General features: G+C 41.9%; 1 protein-coding gene across 1 annotated transcript; it reads right to left on the bottom strand.

Moving 5' to 3' along the window:
• Positions 1–3,443: 3,443 nt before the first annotated feature.
• LOC102794771 (neoverrucotoxin subunit beta-like) lies at positions 3,444–18,558 on the bottom strand. The gene is made up of 4 exons (XM_035915846.2): positions 18,383–18,558; positions 18,040–18,139; positions 9,054–10,529; positions 3,444–5,111 (listed from the first exon to the last, which is right to left on the bottom strand). Exons 2-4 carry the CDS (start codon positions 18,128–18,130, stop codon positions 4,570–4,572), a joined length of 2,109 nt encoding a protein of 702 aa, XP_035771739.2. The 5' UTR covers positions 18,131–18,139; positions 18,383–18,558; the 3' UTR covers positions 3,444–4,569.
• Between the last annotated feature and the right edge of the window lie 417 nt (positions 18,559–18,975).

Raw genomic sequence — 18,975 nt, 5'->3', positions numbered from 1 at the left:
TTGCTTCCAAAAGAAATCTGTAAATTGTTCATAGAAAGAGAAGGTGGGTATAACTTAAGAGGGAAATGGAATTTAAAAATACAAAGTGCTAGAACAACTTTAAGAACTATGTCTATCTCAATTGCAGGAGTTAAATTATGGAACAGTCTAACAGAAGAAATAAAAGAAAGTAAAAACATAAACCAGTTTAAATTAAAATATAAAAACCTAATATTAAATAAGTATAAGAATGAAGAAAACGGGGTTAACCCAGGATGGTAATGTTGCTGGAAATGGTGTTGTAGTTCTTTTTTGTTTTTTGCTTGTTTGTTTGTTTTTCCATAACTTGTGAATCTGCAAATTTACACATTCTGTATTTTTCATATGAAAGAAACTTCACAAGTTTTTTTTCTTCTTCTTCCTTTTAGGGGATGTTGCTGTTGGAGAAGGGGTGAAGAGATTTTTCTTCTCAAAGGCAGTTTCTCTACTACAGTCTGGTTTGCATTTGAATTTTGGTATGTATGTATGAAACTAGACTGGGCACATGTATAGTGGATTAAATAAGAGAATATTTCATCATGTAAAGAAAATGTGTTTGTTATGTAAATGAGTTAATTGTGTTAAATTTACTGCCTGGATTTCTCATACTCAGCATAACCTAGCTGTACTCTTTTCAGGGAACACAGATCTTACAAGACTGTTTGACGGTGAGCCAGAACACTTGACTCCATCCACTTCTCAGACCTTGCTTGAGAGTGACATGTTTTTGGTGGCAGGTAAGAAAGTTATGTACAGAAATAAGAGGAAGAGTAATTTAAAATAATACATGTGCAGCACTAAAGGTAACAGCATTACTTGTGTTACATTATCCTAACTGTAACCATAAAGATGAAAAAAGGATTGAATACAGTTACAAAACTGTTTGTTTTTACCCCCATGCAATGTTAGGCTAAGTGAATTTATTATGTTTGATCTTATGAAGAATAATGGGACATTCATTCATTCATGGTGGACCGTGTGTGTCTGGTAAAAGTCCTGCAATCATCCATGTCCTTTTTGTTGGCTCACCTGAAACAGTTACAGTTCAGATTGAGGATTGCCCTGATATTGATATCCACAGCACTATTCAGCTGGTTTGCATTTTTATAGCATTAAATAAATATTGAATTAAAGACACGATTAAATAGCCATCAGTACCTACTACTGACTACTAATTGTGTTTTTCTCTGTCCTAGCTTGATGGCGGGTCATTCCCCTCATACCCAGACTCTGCTTCCTCCTCGGATGACGTGTCAGTGGGATTAAGGAGGTTCTCAAAGTATTCCTTCCACCGCCTGACAATTTTCTCAGTCGACGTCAGCAGCGCTCCGCCAGCACTATACACAGTGCAGGTAGAGCACCGCTTTCCCCTCCTGAGACGCCTGACGGTTTGCCAGAATCTCTTCGAGGCAGTCTGAAAGTCTTTTTCCATGGCCTCTCCGAACTCCTCCCACACCCGAGTTTTTGCTTCAGCCACTGCCCGAGCCGCATTCCGCTTGGCCTGTCAATATCTGTCGGCTGCCTCCGGAGTCCCACAGGCTAACCAAGCCCGATAGGACTCCTTCTTCAGCCTGGTGGCTCCCTTCACCTCTGGTGTCCACCATTTGGTTCGGGGATTACCACCACGGCAGGCACCATACACCTTGCGGCCGCAGCAGCAGCTTCGGCAATGGAGACGCTGAACATGGTCCATTCGGATTTAATGTTCCCCGCCTCCCTCGGAATGCTGTTGAAGCTCTGCCGGAGGTGTGCGTTGAAGATCTCGCGGACTGGGGCCTCTGCTAGTCGTTCCCAGCACACCCTCACTACGCGTTTAGGTGCACCGGGTCTGTCCAGCGTCCTCCCCCGCCACCTGATCCAACTCACCACCAGGTGGTGATCAGTTGACAGCTCAGCCCCTCTCTTTACCCGAGTGTCCAGAACATATGGGGATAATATCCCCCCAAGCCGAAGGGATATTAGAATACCCACCCCAGCCCGGCGCCTCTCACCAGGGGAAACTCCAGACTGAGACAGAGTCCAGCCCCTCTCCAGGAGACTGGTTCCAGAGCCCAAGCCATGCGTAGAGGTGACCCCGACTATATCTAGCCGGTACCTCTCAACCTCACGCACTAACTCAGGCTCCTTCCCCACCAGAGAGGTGACATTCCATGTCCCTATTGCCAGTCTTGGCAGCCGGGGATCAGTCCGCCAGGGCCTCCGCTCCTGGCCGCCACCCGGCACACAAACATATCGGCAATTACCCCGATGGTTATCCCGGACAGCACTAAAGTCCTGAGTGCTGCAGCCGGGATTTTGAAGACGTGGATGACCAACATTTGAAGACAGTTCATCCTCGGCGTATTCCACCATCCTCCATGACTTTTGACCTAGCATGTTTTTGCTAGCTGTGGCAGCCATCCGCATAGTAGGTAGATTTCACAATATGATTCTCACATTACATATCTGTCTCATTTACCCACGTAGTTATTTATTTCATCATGTCCTATTTATTTATTTAATTTTGAACACTTTGGAGTTCCATAGAAAAGGTCCTCTAAGAGGTGGACACAGAAGATCCTAAAACTGGAGACCCTCTCCAGCCTGACCGTTGATAAATATTTGGTTAGGGTCTGCTATCTTGGACCTACTGCTAACCCGTTTTATTGTTGTTGAGCACATATTTCTAATTTTCCTACCAAAATATAAAGAAATGAGGAATGGGTTGTTGCACAGAACAGTATATATTAAGCATCAGGCTGCATTCACCAGCACTACTGAGTGAAGAACACAAAATATGAGGGGAGCAAATTTTATCAACAGAGTAGCTGATAACAATCAAATTCTTTTATTTGTTTTTAAGTCTCTTAATGGCACCACCCCTTCTTATTTGTCTGAGCTGCTTCACCCTTAAATGTTGTTGCATGCTCTTATATCAGCTAAGGAGTTCCTTTTGACTATCTCGAAGACATTTTATAAATCCTGAGGAGACAGAGCCTTTGCAGTGTTGGCTCCTAAAATGTGGAATGAGTTGCCTCTGGAGGTCAGGCAGGCTCCATCTCTGGCTGATTTAAAAACACACCTTTTCTTATTGGCTTTTAACGCAGTGAGAGTTGTCATCTGTGTTAACTTCTTCCCCTTGTATGTACTTATACTGATTTATTCTTTTATTTATAGATTAAATTTAGACGAGGTTTTTAAAAGTTAAATATATATTAAATAACTTAAAATAATCAGATTAATCTGTTTTTGTGTTGATTATTTTTTCATGAAATGTCTTTCAGTGTGTTCTTCAGAAATCAGAATGAGGCTATTAAAATATTTAAATGCAGTCATCATAAAAGTGTCAATAAAAACAAAATTAAATAAAAACAAATCATATAAGACCAACTTTAAAGCTGTGAATTTTTTATTTAGGAATTTTCAAATAAAGTTTAACTCCCTAATGAACATTCGGATAAACAGGAAGCAGTACATGCTGTTCAACTCAGGATTCAGCTTTATTGATGACATCCACCAGGTGTCAGTGTTACACAAAGCAGGAGAGCTTCAGCTTCACAAACATCAGCATGTTAACAGCATGTGGTGACTCTATGTGCAGTGTTCTGAGTCAGAGTGGGAAAATGTGGTCAGACCCTACTCACAGATTTCCTGAGTGGCACATTACACTTGTTTTGTTTATAAAATGGCAATTATATAGCCAGACAGCCCACTTCAAAAAGACTGTAAGATATCATCTACTTTAAAACACACACAATTGTTTTTAAGATAAAGAAATCAGGCTATCATCACACTTAATTCCTCATCAGCTAACTGTGCCTGATACTCATTAACAGTAAGGTTTACATGTGTTATGTTTTAGGTTTGCCATGTTAGTAGCTTTGAATGGGATCATGTAAGGAGAAGAAAACCAAATGCTTTAAGTAACTAGGAGAAACTAAAACAGAAACACATTCTTTACCCTCCTTTTAGGAGAATAACTAACCTCCACAAATATTTAGTATGTATGTAGCATATGAATCATGAAGCATTACAATAATTAGATCCCCCTGGTCCCCACAGCAACATTTATCATAATGAGATTATACCCTACTTTCTATCACAGCATTTAATAGTAAATTAATGTTATGCATCATGCAGCTGTGATGAACACAAAAAAAAGTTCATGAGCAGGCAATAAATGCATCAGTGAGCCAAAACTGATGTTCCAATAACAGCCTCAGGGCAATTAATCCATATTTTACTTCAATCATATCACCAGCTGGGTATAGAGCTTACTTTCCTGATGGCCTAGTGATGGTACCAGAATTCACTGTGAGAAAAGGACAGTTAGCTGGCTTAAAGAAGACGCTTTTGGCAGGATCACACACACCATGTTAGCCATTCAGGTTTTGGCTTACTGGTGTAAAAAATAATGTCCCAATAAAATTCACCATAACACCTCAAACATTTAAAAGTGTATTTGCTCAGTACAATATAAAGCTATAAAAGGTTTATGAAAACATAATGCAAAATCTTTCATTTTGTTTTTTGTCCCAGTTTATTCTGCTGTGACTGATTCTGCTGATGTTATTAAACTGGAGACAGTTTAACATAGTTGGATATGTTTTGTATCCAGAAGCCTGGGTAAACAGGCTCTGTGAATGTGGTGTGAAAGGTGTGGAGGTGTGTCAGTGTGTTAGAGGAGACTGTATAGAAAGACACCGTGCCACTGGGGTAATCAAGAAACACTCCAACTCTACTCCAGCTGCTTGGAAGACTGTCGCTTCTTAATTTGCCATTATGCCACACAGTGAAGTCTGTTCCAGAGCATGTACCAACATACCAGGATTTGGAATTAGCACCAAATTCTGTCTCACCACCTTCTCCCTTTCTCTGGATGCTTTGGTGCATAACAGCTATGCCAGCCTTAGTGGTAGAATCGGTACTCAACTGTACTTCCCAGTAATGGCGCCCAGTCAGCCCCTCGCTGCACAAAACCTGAGACACTAAATCAAACCTCTCAGAGTCATTGTCATATCCCTGCGATTCTCCACATGTCGCCTTCTTTTTATCCTCAGACAGAATCAGGTGGTTGTTTGCTGTTTTTGAATCCAGGGTGAGATCACAAGCATCTGAAAAGAGAAGTTTATTAGAATTCATTACTATCCATTCCACTTTACAACAGAAGACTCACATGCAAGCATCAGTAATGATGCCAATAATGGTCAATAAATATAACCAGCAAGTTAGCTAGAAATAGGTATTATATATTTTAAATATCTCACCACATTTCATCTTTTACATGAAGTCATAGCTTTTACATATTTGTTTCAAAGATGGCGGCACACACAGACGCAGCAGATTCAGGCTCTCCACTTAGATGCTTTTCTTTTTCATTTCTTGTCTTTTTCTTTAACTTTTGTTTTTCTTGTTGCAAAGCCAAACTTACCTACAGTCATCTGGAATTATGCAACATCAGATATAACAGGCAGATCCCCATTACCAGTGATTATCAGAGGATCGACAACATCCCCCTGGAGATAGGGAGAACATCAGGCGCTCTGTGGATTGTTATCAGCTCTCCCAAGCAACGAAGGCGGTGGAAGGAACGCAAACAAAAGCGTGGCTGCTGGTCAGGCCTGCTAGCCAGGTTAAAGAAGCAGCCTTTTAAGCCACCGTTCCCCAGCATCTTCCTGACCAACACACGGTCGGTCGTCAACAAAATAGACAAACTGAACCTACTTCTCGCTGCACAGCCATTCGCCCGCGACTGTTGTGTCTTGGTCGTGAAAGAGACATGACTACGAAAGGAAATTCCCGATACGCCGCTGCAGCTAGCAGGCCGCACAATGCACCACAGCAACAGAAAAGCTACAGCGGGGAAAAGCAGAGGAGGAGGTTTGTGCATTTACACACATAACAACTGAGGCACAACCATTAAGATCATCACCACAGTCTGCTCCCTGGACAAAGAGACAATGTATGTTGTGTGCAGACCTTTCTACTTGCCCAGAGAACTGCCTGCAGTGCTAAAAACAGCAGTTTACATACCACCAGACGCTAATGTTAGCTCAGCCCTTGCCTACCTGCACAACTCAATATCTGACCAGCAACAAACATACCCAGAGGGAGTACACGTCATCGCAGGGGATTTCAACAAAGCATGCTGTGCTCCCTAAATTTGTTCAACATGTGAAATGCCCTATGAGAGGGAATAACACCTTGGACCACGTTTACTCAAATATTAAGCAAGCCTACAGCCTACTGCCCCCCTCACCCCACCTAAGTATGTCTGACCACCACTCTCTGCTCGTTGTCCCGGCATACACACCACTCGGGAAAAGGACAAGGCTGAAGATCATTATGTCAGGCTGATTGGGTTAGACTGGCAGAGCTGACATGGTAAAAGGAGGGTGATGCTTGAAATCATTGTTCTTCCATTGTTAACCATGGTGACCTGCAAAGAAACACGTGCAGCCATCATTGCGTTGCATAAAAATGGCTTCACAGGCAAGGATATTGTGGCTAAGATTGCACCTAAATCAACAATTTAAAGGATCATCAAGAACGTCAAGGAAAGAGGTTAAATTCTTGTTAAGAAGGCTTCAGGGTGTCCAAGAAAGTCCAGGATCGTCTCCTAAAGAGGAGTCAGCTGTGGGATCGGAGTGCCGCCAGAGCAGAGCTTGCTCAGGAATGGCAGCAGGCAGGTGTGAGCGCATCTGCATGCACAGTGTGGCGAAGACTTTTGGAAGATGGCCTGGTGTCAAGAAGGGCAGCAAAGAAGCCATCAGGGACAGATTGATATTCTGCAGAAAGTATGGTGAATGGACCGCTGAGGACTGGGGCAAAGTCAGATTCTCCGATGAAGCCTCTTTCTGATTGTTTGGGGCATCTGGAAAAAGGCTTATCCGGAGAAGAAAAGGTGAGCGCTACCATCAGTCCTGTGTCATGCCAACAGTAAAGCATCCTGAGACCATTCATGTGTGGGGTTGCTTCTCATCCAAGGGAGTGGGCTCACTCACAATTTTGCCCAAAAACACAGCCATGAATAAAGAATGGTACCAAAACACCCTCCAACAGCAACTTCTTCCAACAATCCAACAACAGTTTGGTGAAGAACAATACATTTTCCGGCACGATGGAGCACCGTGCCATAAGGCAAAGGTGATAACTAAGTGGCTCGGGGAACAAAACATTGAAATTTTGGGTCCATGGCCTGGAAACTCCCCACATCTTAATCCCACTGAGAGCTTGTCGTCAATCCTCAAGAGGCGGTTGGACAAACAAAAACCCACTAATTCTGACAAATTCCAAGAAGTGAATATAACAGATTGGGTTGCTATCAGTCAGGATTTGGCCCAGAAGTTGATTGAGAGCATGCCCAGTCGAATTGCAGAGGTCCTAAGAAAGAAGGGCCAACAGTGCAAATACTGACTCTTTGTGTAAATGTCATGTAATTGAAACGTATGAAGTGCTTGTAATTATATTTCAGTACATCACAGAAACAACTGAAACAAAAATCTAAAGTCACCTCATCTCCTCAGGTTTGCTGCAACTGTGATTAATTAGACTGCAGACCTTTAAGACCAGCGTTCACAAACACTCATCACCAAAACGTCAACTAACCCTAGTTACTGAAGGCTCCCCTCGCTAGTAATCTTGCAGTAGTTTCTTAACTAACCTTGTTTTCTCTGGTCTCAGCAGTCTCATGGACGCCAGTTTCTACGCGGCCATTAACCTACCTTTTTCACAGCTGGTCTGGTCTGCTCACAGCTTTGTCTTTTTACTCACCTGCCTGCCTCCCTGCCCAGCTTTCAACGGAGTGTCTATCAGACCTTGCTCATGCCTCACCCGGACCATTACCCCTCCACGCCTTGCCTCCACCTGCACAAAGTAAAATTGTTGCAAATTGCTTCTTCTCTCTGGACTGCTGGCTGGAACTCGCTCTAATCCTGTTCTCCCTCGTTTCAGTGACTCTGAGAGCCCCACTTCGTAATTCTCCCGTTGCCCTGCAGTATAGGGTTCCTGCTCTGGGAAAATAGACAGTGTCGGGTTCCCTGGCTGTTGCCCCGGCCGGCCATATTAGTTCCTCTCGCTCTCAGTTCATGATTAGTGTTTTTTGCGTTTGACTATTCTTCCCCTGTGTGTTACTCCTCACTTGCTGTAATAAGCGTTTGCTTCTCACTGATCCTCCGTGCCTCTGAGTGTTGTCTGCGCTTGAGTCCATTCACCTGTGTTGGCCGCCCGGCTGTGACAATCGCAGTGGTCACCCAAAGCGAAACTGAGCAATACTGGAAGAAACCTCCGCAACCTCCCAAAAAATGAACTAGTTAACATCCAAAAACGAGTTTCTGGAATGAAGACCTGGACAGGTGATCCATGCTAACTGGCTGAAGAAGCTGATGGCACTCCATAATCATGATCTCAAAAGGGTGGAGCATCCAGAAGGCAGAATAGCAGATATACATACAGCTATAAGTATCTGGGTATGGCCAACGAAAAGCATGATAAAGATGCACAAAGTTCAGCCACAGCAAAATACCTTAAAAGGTAAGACAGGTGTGGAGACGCCAGCTGAAGCACGGTAGGAATAAGATCCAAGCCATATGGACTAGAAGTTCCCAAGTCCCGATGGGAGACACCACCAAAGGTGGTTGAGAACAGCAGGGCTAAGTTCCTGTGGGACTTTGAGTTCAGACAGACAAGCAGCTGCTGGACAACCAACCAGGCATAGTGATGGTTGACACAGAACAGAAGACCACAGTCATGACAGATGTGGTAATCTGAGTGGACAGCAACATCTGGAAGGACCAGAGAAAATAAAGAAGTACCAGAGGAACAAAGGAACATCTAGAGCAGATGTGAAAAGTGAAATTGAAGGTTTTCCCAGTTTTAGTAATAGCTGTAGGAGCTGTAACCCTCAAACTGGAGTGTGGCCCCAGAAAATTCTAGGACCAACATCAGAGGTCTTTGTTCACTCCAGAAGAGTGCAATCCTAGGAACAGCTGAGATACTGTGCAGAACCAATATTATTTATACATAAAATTATTTTGACTGAAAGGAAACAGGCTTACACCAAATTAGAGCTTCGCGGTCTTCAACAACTTCGACATTAGGAACAGCAGGCTTTGAAAATTCTTCAGTGGTCTTGTTGCTCTTCTTGTAATGGTAGATGGTTGCTCCTTTGTATTTCTCATTTCTTATCGCTGACACAAAGAAACGAAATCTGCTGCTGTCCTTCAGGCCTTTGACAATTGTGGAGAAATCTTCAGATTTCATTTTCATGTCATCAATCACATCTTCTGAGAAGAACCAGTGGTCTTTGATTGGTGGAAGGAAACTCTTAGGTGATTCACCAGAATGCAGGTAGTTATCCATCTGGTCCAGGTAGGGGTCATCAGTTTCCAGGGAAGTGAAGATAAAGCACAGAGTGTCCTGTACACCTGGAGTGAAAACCTCTTTGTCAAACTTTGACTCATCTTTGGCGATCTTTATTCCTTTCATTATTTCCAGACAGCACCTGATAACATTGATTTCTCTCTCTGCATTATATAACCACTTGTCTAGATTCTCCAGACTGAATGGTGACTTTTTCTGGTCGCCTAAGATTTCCTGCAGTGTACTCTCCTTTTCTTTACCCTCGCGGATGGCAGGAATTTTCACCATCATGGTCTGTCTGAGTTTTTTTGCATAATCTTCACAAAGGTCATGGAAACGACTCAACTTTTTGTGAATTTGTGGAAAATTCTCAACCACCTCTTCATCCAGACAATCATTGCATCTCATTTCCATTTCTTTGATGTTTTCTAGAGCATTCACAGCTTTCCTCAGCAACCCAACACTAATCTCACTCTTCATCTCTTCAGCTGTTGGGTCCAGTTTCTTCAGCGTTGTCAGCCACACTTTGACAGGAACTGTCTTCTCTCCATTGCCACCAAGGAGCTTTGGAAGCTGTGAGTATGTCTTCACTGCATCTTCAAATGTCGAAGGGTTGCTGTCAAGAATGAATGCTCCGTAGAATTTGCAGGAGAATTTTTTAGTTGCAGCTTTTTCTTCATCACTCAGCTTGACGTCAACTTTTGCCTCAAAGTTACACGCTGGAATCTTCTTAATCGCAGCCTGCATGTTGGCCTCGATGTTCTTAACACTACTGCTCTCCAGTTTCTCGCTGTCAAACACAAAGAAAGCATTTGCTCCATAAAGGATGCCTGTGACGACGTGTGTTGCACCGCTCTTCTTAATGACATCTTGTACTTGTGTGGTCTTTGCTTCAAGATGGGTCATTGCCAGTCGTTCATATGCAGTCGTAGCACTGAACTGAAGCGTCACTCTGCTCTGGTTCTTGGATTTCTTGTTGTCATTCAGATACCTGGCGGATCCTCCAACCTCAATCAGTCCCCCCAGGAAACTGGCTTTGACAGAAGCGCTAACATCCAGCAGAGAAAACTTGGACTCAATTGAGTCTGATGCAGTAATTTCATAGTTGCTACTGGTCTGATTCTGCCTAGTGCTGTACTTTTTAATCGTTTCCGTGTCCCACAGTGTGAAATCTGCAAAAAACATAACAACAGCAATTTTTAAGTAGAAAAAAACTAAGTTTCATAAAACTCATATTGTTGTCCTTTTGGTGGCAGAAGTACACAACTAAAACATAAACACTGGGTCACCAGAACCAGGATAATGACAAGAACAAGATCTAGAGTGTGAATAAAGTGGTGGGTGAGTTCCTTTACATTTTTAGAGTAGCCAGTTGAGGCTAATAGATCAAAAGTTGTATTAAGGCTGTCATTTTCAGCATCCATGTAGAGTGTTAAAATTGCCCACAATAACTGTTTTATTTGAGCTGTGCACTAAATCAGATAAAAAGTCTGTAAAATAGAAACTCTGAGAAAGGCCCAGGTGGACGATAGATAATGACAAATGAAACGCATTTTTTCATTTATCAATTAGGGTGTACAAGGCTAAGAATTAGGCTTTCAAATGAATTTAAACTATGCCTATGGCTGATTAATAAGCTTTTTTTTATGTTTAAATGGTTTTTTTCTTCTTTTTGGTTTGTTTTTTGTTGGTTTGGGAGCAGACACTGTCAGGGGTTGCTGTGTAGATGTGGAGAAGAGGAGTCAAATGCATGACTTACGGTGAAGATTGAGGGTGTTTATTGTGAGGGACAAATGAAGAGAACAGGAGATGGCTGACTAAATGAATAGCTGGCTGACGGAACTGAACACACGCAATGACTTTCTATTAATGACAAGACACTGGACTGAAGAAACTGAGGAACTTAAATACACAGACTGATGAGGATGATAATGAGAGACCAGTGAAATAAACTGAACATGAACAAACTGAAAATACTGGGTCAATGTCCCAGGAACACTGACAGACACAGACTGTAAGAAAATTGGATTTTGGGGTAAACCTGTTATTATTTTCTAAAAATTAAAAAAAGAACTCCTGAAACTATATTTTATATACCAATCAAATGGTGAGATGAAAAACACAAAATTATAGCAGTTGTACAAAAGTGGTTGGAAGAATTTGGACTTGTAGTACAACCTGACTTGACTTAAGAAAAAGATATTGTGGCTGGGTGTGGTTTTTGGCTCAGCAGCAGGGGAAGTGGAAGTGGGAAGTTCAGGGTGTGACATCTGGGGGAGATTGGTTGGCACAACTGGCAGTAATTATCTAATAACATTTCTACTATGTCAGGACCCGAAGGAGGGAGAAATGAAGGCTGGACCTGAGCAGTGATGTGCTGAACTGATGTGTGTGGGCAAACACAGACCAAAGGATTGATGGAAACCTGCCCTGCACATAAAAACATCACTGTAAATAAAACACACAGAGCAAACACTGAGAACTGCATGTCTGTTGTGCCAGGTCTGTGAGCTGGGACCATTACAGTGGTGCCAAATCCCAGCTCAACATGTCGGACCCGCAGCCAATGTAGCTGGTGCACACACAGGCGAAAATGTTGGTGGACATGGTGATGGAGGCAGTGACATGGAGCAGAGCAGTTTTGGAGGAGCTCCCAGGAGGAATTTACAGCATGGCCGTAGGAACATGTGGTGTCTGTGCTGCACTCAGCAGTGATGGGTCCGTCGCTGACTCTAGAGAGGAGGAAATGGTAGGACCTTCATGGGAGACGTCGACGGTTCCAGTAATTAGCTCCATGGAAGATTTTCCATGGAAGATGCAAGTGATGAACACTGATTATCAAATAGTGTGCCCTGAAGCAGGGCTGACATTTTCATATTTTATAATGTTTAGGGAAAGATTATATAAGTCATTACACTTGCATACAGGAAGAACACAGCCAGTTGTTGGTGCCGCAAAGCCGCTGGGAAGTTATTTTCTTGGTGGCTCATTACAACCCAATGGCTGGTCATATGGTATGTGATAAAACTCTGGAGCAAAATAATGGCCATTTCACCAGAGTGCATGCAGATATCACTTTGTATTAGTTCTGGTAGATTATGCAACACAGTATCCTAAAGCAGTGGTACTGTGCACCATTTGGGTGTGGCACAGACATTGTTTCAGGCCATCTCTCATGTTAGCATCCCACAAAATATCCTGACTAACCAGGGCACTTCGGCCGAGGACTAGTGAGTGTCAGTACCACAGTCCAGGATGAGACAACAAACCATCCATGAGTACATCAGGAAGACAGCCACAACCAACCATGTGCTTAGTGAATGCCTCAGGCAGCAGAAACCCAAGGAAGAGGAGGAACCATCATGGAAGGACAGGCCCCTGCACGGTATGTACCACCGGCAGATAGAGGAGGTGGCTGATATCCAGAAATCCTACCAGTGGCTGGACAAAGCCATTGAGGCTAGGGTCTATCACATTAGGCATGACCCCAAGTGCAGGCTGTGTAAAGATGCCCCAGAGACAATCCAGCACATAACAGCAGGGTGCAAGATGCTAGCAGGCAGGGCATACATGGAACGCCATAACCAAGTGGCCGGCATAGTATACAGAAAAATTGGTGCTGAGTATGGACCCAAGGTCAAAATGGGAGACGGTATGTTGGCCAAGATCCCCAGCAGGTTCTACAGCTGCATTGTGGAGAGCACACCTACCAGCTGCATCACTGCATGGTACGGCAGAACTACTGCTATGGACCGCAAACGCCTGCAGAGAGTGATAACAACTGCAGAGAAGATCATCAGGACTTTGCTGCCCTCTCTGCAGAGCATCTACCATCGCAGAGTCCAGAGGAGAGCTGCCTACATCCTCAAAGACCCCACACACCTCCAACACGGACTGTTCACACTTCTGTCCTCAGGGCGGAGGTTCAGAAGTTCAAAATCCAGAACATCCAGACTCAACAACTCCTTCTTCCCCACTGACATCAGACTCTTGAACAGCTGACCTATTTTTGAACAGTAATAATATTTTTTTTGCACATCAGGTCATCCTGCATATTAAGCCAGCATATTAAGCTAACAGGGTTTGAATCTATAATACTTTGGCTAACACCCAATAAGAATAGTGACTGTATACATTGCGCAGAGATTGGCTAAACTGATCAGGAATGCAATAGCAGGACTGTCAGAACAGTTGACGTCTACGTTACTTACGACAGTCCAGAATAGGATGGCTGTTGGAGTGATGTTGTTAAAAGTTTTCATTGTTGTGCTTAAAATTTGTAAACCTTGCCTTAAACTGCAGGCACATTGCATGTAAAGATTCTGGTTTCCTTATTTGGTAAGGAGTGTTCACTTCCTGCCCTTTATGGGCTCACCTATGCTTGTATATGGTGGGATGTTAAAGGGTTAACGCATATATGGGGTGAGGGGAGATGACCCTTTTATGACTAGAGATGTTGTTAAAGGGTGGTAACCACATATGGCTACCAGGAAATCACGTATACAGACACATACACACACACACATGCACACACATGAACACACATGCTCGCACATGCATGCTCACACACACAGTGCCTTAACTTTTACGACACACCATATGGGTTTTACAATAATGTGGTTGTGTAACTGTTTTCACTCAATAAAAGGCTGTAAGGGAAGGCTGGAATTCGAAGTTGGCTGGGATTGGGTGAGGAGCTTACAACTCTGAGATCCTGATTGGGTTTTCCTTGCAAGTAAAAACTGATTGAGCTCTGATAATCTTGCTTTGTTCATGGTGATAAGTCTCTGAGTTAACGAGGCCTGCGAGTGCAAACCTAACAATGGCACTCTAATCCTTTTTCTTGGTGGAAAAAGGATTAGAGTGTTCAGTGTTTGGGTTGGCTTGTTGTACATATATTCCAAATGATACAGCTTCAGACGGGTCAATTACCAGGGCATGGAAGGACTACAGACATATTACAGACTCAATAAACTGTTCCGCAAGGCCAGCAATGTTCTGGGGATGGAGCTGGACTCCCTTAAGATGGTGTCGGAGAGCCGAATGTTTTCCAAGATAAAGACATTGGTGGATAATTCCTCCCACCCACTCCATGACATGCTGGCTAGCCACCGGGGCACATTTAGTGAGAGACTGAGAATACCAAAAAGCACCACTGAACGACACAGGAAATCATTCCTGCCTGTGGCCATCTCCCTTTACAACTCATCCACCTAACACACTGTATACTGCAATAGCTACACCCTTTTTGAATATGCTCTTCTTTCTTATTGAGATATTTATCAGTAAGTGACTTATATGTATGTATATATTGTGATATTTCTTACTAATTGTATTGTCGGTTTTTGTTACTATATGTACTGGAGCACTGTAACCAACATAATTTCCCCTAGGGATCAATAAAGTTTTCTGATTCTGATTCTGATCAAGTGAGATGAATGAATTTTCTGGCATTGGAGATCCTTTGGGTGAGTGGTTGACTAATACATTTGGAAAATATAAAGCCGGGTTGTTCTTATTTACTTCAATCAGTGATGAACAGTAAGATGTTCTAGCTTTACGGAGGGCTTTCTTATAAAGCAGCAAACTATTTCTCCATGATAACAGTTGGTGGATTATATTCTTAAACTTAGTTACAATTGAGTCTAATAACAGATTAAATGCCATGTTGAGGCTGTCATTTTTAGCATCTACATGGATGTTAAAATCACCAACAATAATTATTTTATCTGAGGTGAGCATTAAATCAGATAAAAAATCTGAGAAATAAGACAGAAACTCTGTGTAAGGCCCAGGTGTATGATAGATGATAATAAATAAGATTTTTTTGAGTTTTCCAGCTAGGGTGGACAAGGCTGAGCATCAGGCTTTCAAATGAACTAAAAGTCTGTCTTGGTCTTTGGTTTATTAACAAGCTTGTGGTGGTGAATGACAGCATCATCAGTAAGAATGAACACAAGAAGCTTGAGAAGTACCAAGGGCTCAGAGAAGAGCTGGAGAAGATGTGGAGGGTGAAGGTAACAGTGGTCCCAGTGGTAATCGGAGCACTAGGTGCAATGACCCTCAAGCAAGTGGAGTGGCTCCAGCAGATCCCAGGAACCGACATTGGTCATTTTTTATTGTCCTAAATATCTCGATACATAGACACTTTCTCATCCTTTACTTGGACTAGCCACCAATTTTATGTTGATTTTGTTGTCATGTGTGTAGAAAAATGTGTTTGTCTTTTTCCTCTCATAACACATGCATGTTAATGTAAAAACTTCTGTTGATTTTTTATGGGTTTTTGTAAAGGTTTACTTTAAGGCCTTGACCTATTTAAGGCATATTTTGTCCATTTGTTGTCCAAATTTTCTCCAGACCTTCTTACTTTATGACACAACAGGATTGAAAAGATGAAACTACATTTGTTAGGATAACCATCAGTGCTTCTGTTCAATGTGAAACCCAGTAACATCATGTTAAAAACAAATGTTCCATATTAACACAGTTATCCTTTTTTCAGTTTCTAATTTATAGATGAAAAAGCATTGGCATTTTTATAAAATGTTACGGTCAAAAAATAAGTTCCAACAGGCCACAGTTGACATCGTTTTAGACACTGACACATCAACAAATGGTTCCTTTGTACAAATATTATTGCAACGCTGTAATTATTATTGTTTTTATGATGGAAATGTGTACTATCTTTACTGACTTCTTATCAACTGAAAATAAATTTATGAGTATGAGTATGTACCTAAGCACGTAAACCTCTTTAGTGTTAGTTATAGTGATATCTTACCCAAGGGCGTAGATTTGGCATGGACGAAAGGGACATGTCCCCACAAATATCCAGCGATTATTGAATTGTCCCCACCAATAATTTGATCTCTTCGAGTAAAGAAAAACAAACCCGATAGAAAGAAATAACGATCTGTCAGCGTCTCATTCACCTAGAGGCGCACAAAGAGTTAAATTACGTTCTCTACTGGAGTCCTACGTCATGTGACAAATATGGCCAATGTGATTGGCTGAGCCTTTCAGGGAGCTCTGTTTAGTTTTGGCAGTGGCAAGCCTGCGCTGCGAGGAGGAGAGCAGCAAAAAGAACCTGGATATAAGAAAGTGTTTTTCAAAGAAACCTGTAAGTCACTTAAAGCCAAGTTCACTTATAAAATGTGTCACAATAACGTTACAGGCTGTGCTCGGCTTTGGCCAACATCAGTCTAAAATTGTATGTAACAATGAATAATGTGTTTTGGAAACTAACTGCACAACAGCAGCACTATTAGTTCTCTCAGTCTCAGAGCAGCATTTCTCATTTTGATTGAAACTGTCAGAGAAAACTGCAGCCTCGAGCAGCCAGGATATTAGTTTACAGAGGCTGTTAGAATTATATGTCTAATGTTAAAATGTTGGTGACACAATAATTTCAACCTAATGGCACTGACATATTCATAGGGTTAATGTTTGAGACAAAATATCATGAGGTAGTCATGATTTTGTAAATATTCCACCTTGTAGTGCAGTTTGCACAAATTGTTGTAAAAATGCACTCAGCCTACAAACATTACTGATGAGTCAAGATCTGCACAAACTGACAGAAACACTGAAGCAGCTCCACATTTTATTCTTATTGTCACATATGTCCTGTTTGTCAGGTGACAGAAGAACCAACACAAAGCTCAGAGAGTAATGGTGACACAAGATCACAGGTGATTGGATGATGACTTGATGGTTCATGACTGTATTTGAAGCACATGTGTGACTGCATGTATGTGAATGTCTCACTGTTATTCATCAGGTGACAGAGGCAGCTCTGCCATGTTGTAGCTCAGAGGTGAAGAGGCGAGGTCACAGGTGACTGACTGATGATTTGGTGCTATAGATTAACTAGTATTTATTATCATGACAATTGTCAGGCTGCTTTTAGTCATCCCAGTATCCTCAGTTGAGGCTGAAAGAAGCTTCAGTGCTCTCAGAAGACTAAAAAGATGCTGCTGTATGTCCACCAGGAGAGACTGGACAGTATAGATATAAAACCAATATGCCAGCAGTTTATCTCAGTTAACGAGAGGAGCAGGCATGTGTTTGGCTCCTTCACATAGTGGACATTGAGTTGTTGTGTTGGACACCAGTAGTCCGTGTCTGTTGCTGTAACAGTAGTTTATGTTTAGAGTAAATAATCCCAACTCACTGACTTGGTCGGGGCAATAGTGCCTAAAATGTTTCATAATTTTGCTGAGAGATCTTTTACTTTGTGGTAATCTTAGATGGACAAAAACCAGCAGGTCATTCAGTGTTAGTGCTGATGTATAAGAGATGTTGGTGTAACTGAAGTAATGTTGTTAAGTCCTTAAAGTCATATTCTTTTATTGTCATGACTGTATTTGAAGCTATTTTTACTTTTGTATGATACCTGATTTATATGGATTATGGCTGAAGTAAACTAAAGCCTAAAATACTTAGTCAGTCATTTGTTTAATAGTAATTTAACATTATATAATTCACATATAAAACTATGAATTGTAATTTTAAATGGTTTAAAAGCATGTAGAATAGCATATGTAGGCAAGTATATTTCTCTTTTTGTTATTAAGAAGCAAAGACAAAAAGGACAAAAATAAGAAACAGGGCAGGGTTCAGTGGTTGACTCATCCGTCCCCACCAATGCCAAAACCAAATCTACGCCCTCGATCTTACCTGTGTACAGTTTATCCATCTTTGCATCATACAGCATCCCCAAGGCAAAAGGGCGATTCAGGGCGGCCACCTCTACTTGTTCTGAGTCCATGTCTCCAACCTGAGAGAGAAGATTCAGCAACATGTGTCAAAGCATCATAAACCTGAGAGGCAGTGCAGGAGTTTCTGATATAGCTCTCTGACAACAGAGAGATGGACAAAGGAAGGAATAATATAGTTTGAAAAAAGTTTCACGTCGAAATTCTGAAGACAAAAAATATAAATTCACACATTAAAAAAAAGTGAATGCTGATGATAAAAGGAAAGATAACTACTATTGTCTCCACCCCCAGTAACTCATTACCTGGTGAAGGTGTGCAGCTCAGCTGAGACACTTCTTGACTTTGACAGGATGACAGTCTGCAGACATTTTTATACCCTGAAATTTAACTCCTCCCCCAGCATGAAACATTCCAATCAAAGATGTTGTGTTTTACATAAAAAACAAAAACAAAACACAAAAAAACAGCCACTGGACAGTAAGCCCGTTCTCTTTTAAATGACAATCAGAAATAATTTTGCATGCGATGTATCTGGTGCTTAATTCCTACATTGACTACATTTTCAGAAATTTCATGTGCTGTCTCCAAAAAAGTGCTTTATTCTGTGAACACAAGCACCACCCATTGTAAAACCCCTATGGTCAAAAAACTAAGGCACTGTGTGTGTGTGTGTCTCTGTATATGTGACTTCCTGCCACACAATATATGCTTAGAACTGTTTAACCACATTTCCTAGTTATCTAAAGGTCATCTCCCCTGACTGAACAATGACAACTATTATCAAAATCAACCTAACAGGAGGCGAGAAAGAGATGATTTGTCCAAGCCGGTAAACAAGGCATTACAATAATCTAAATGTGATGACACAAATGCATGAACAATTTCTTTTCAGTTC

This window comes from Neolamprologus brichardi, chromosome 3 (genome assembly GCF_056152115.1).
Source record: "Neolamprologus brichardi isolate AB-2024 chromosome 3, ASM5615211v1, whole genome shotgun sequence".
Lineage (NCBI taxonomy): Eukaryota > Metazoa > Chordata > Actinopteri > Cichliformes > Cichlidae > Neolamprologus > Neolamprologus brichardi.
The sequence above is the reverse complement of the archived record's forward strand: the minus strand, read 5'-3'. Positions and strand labels throughout refer to the sequence as shown.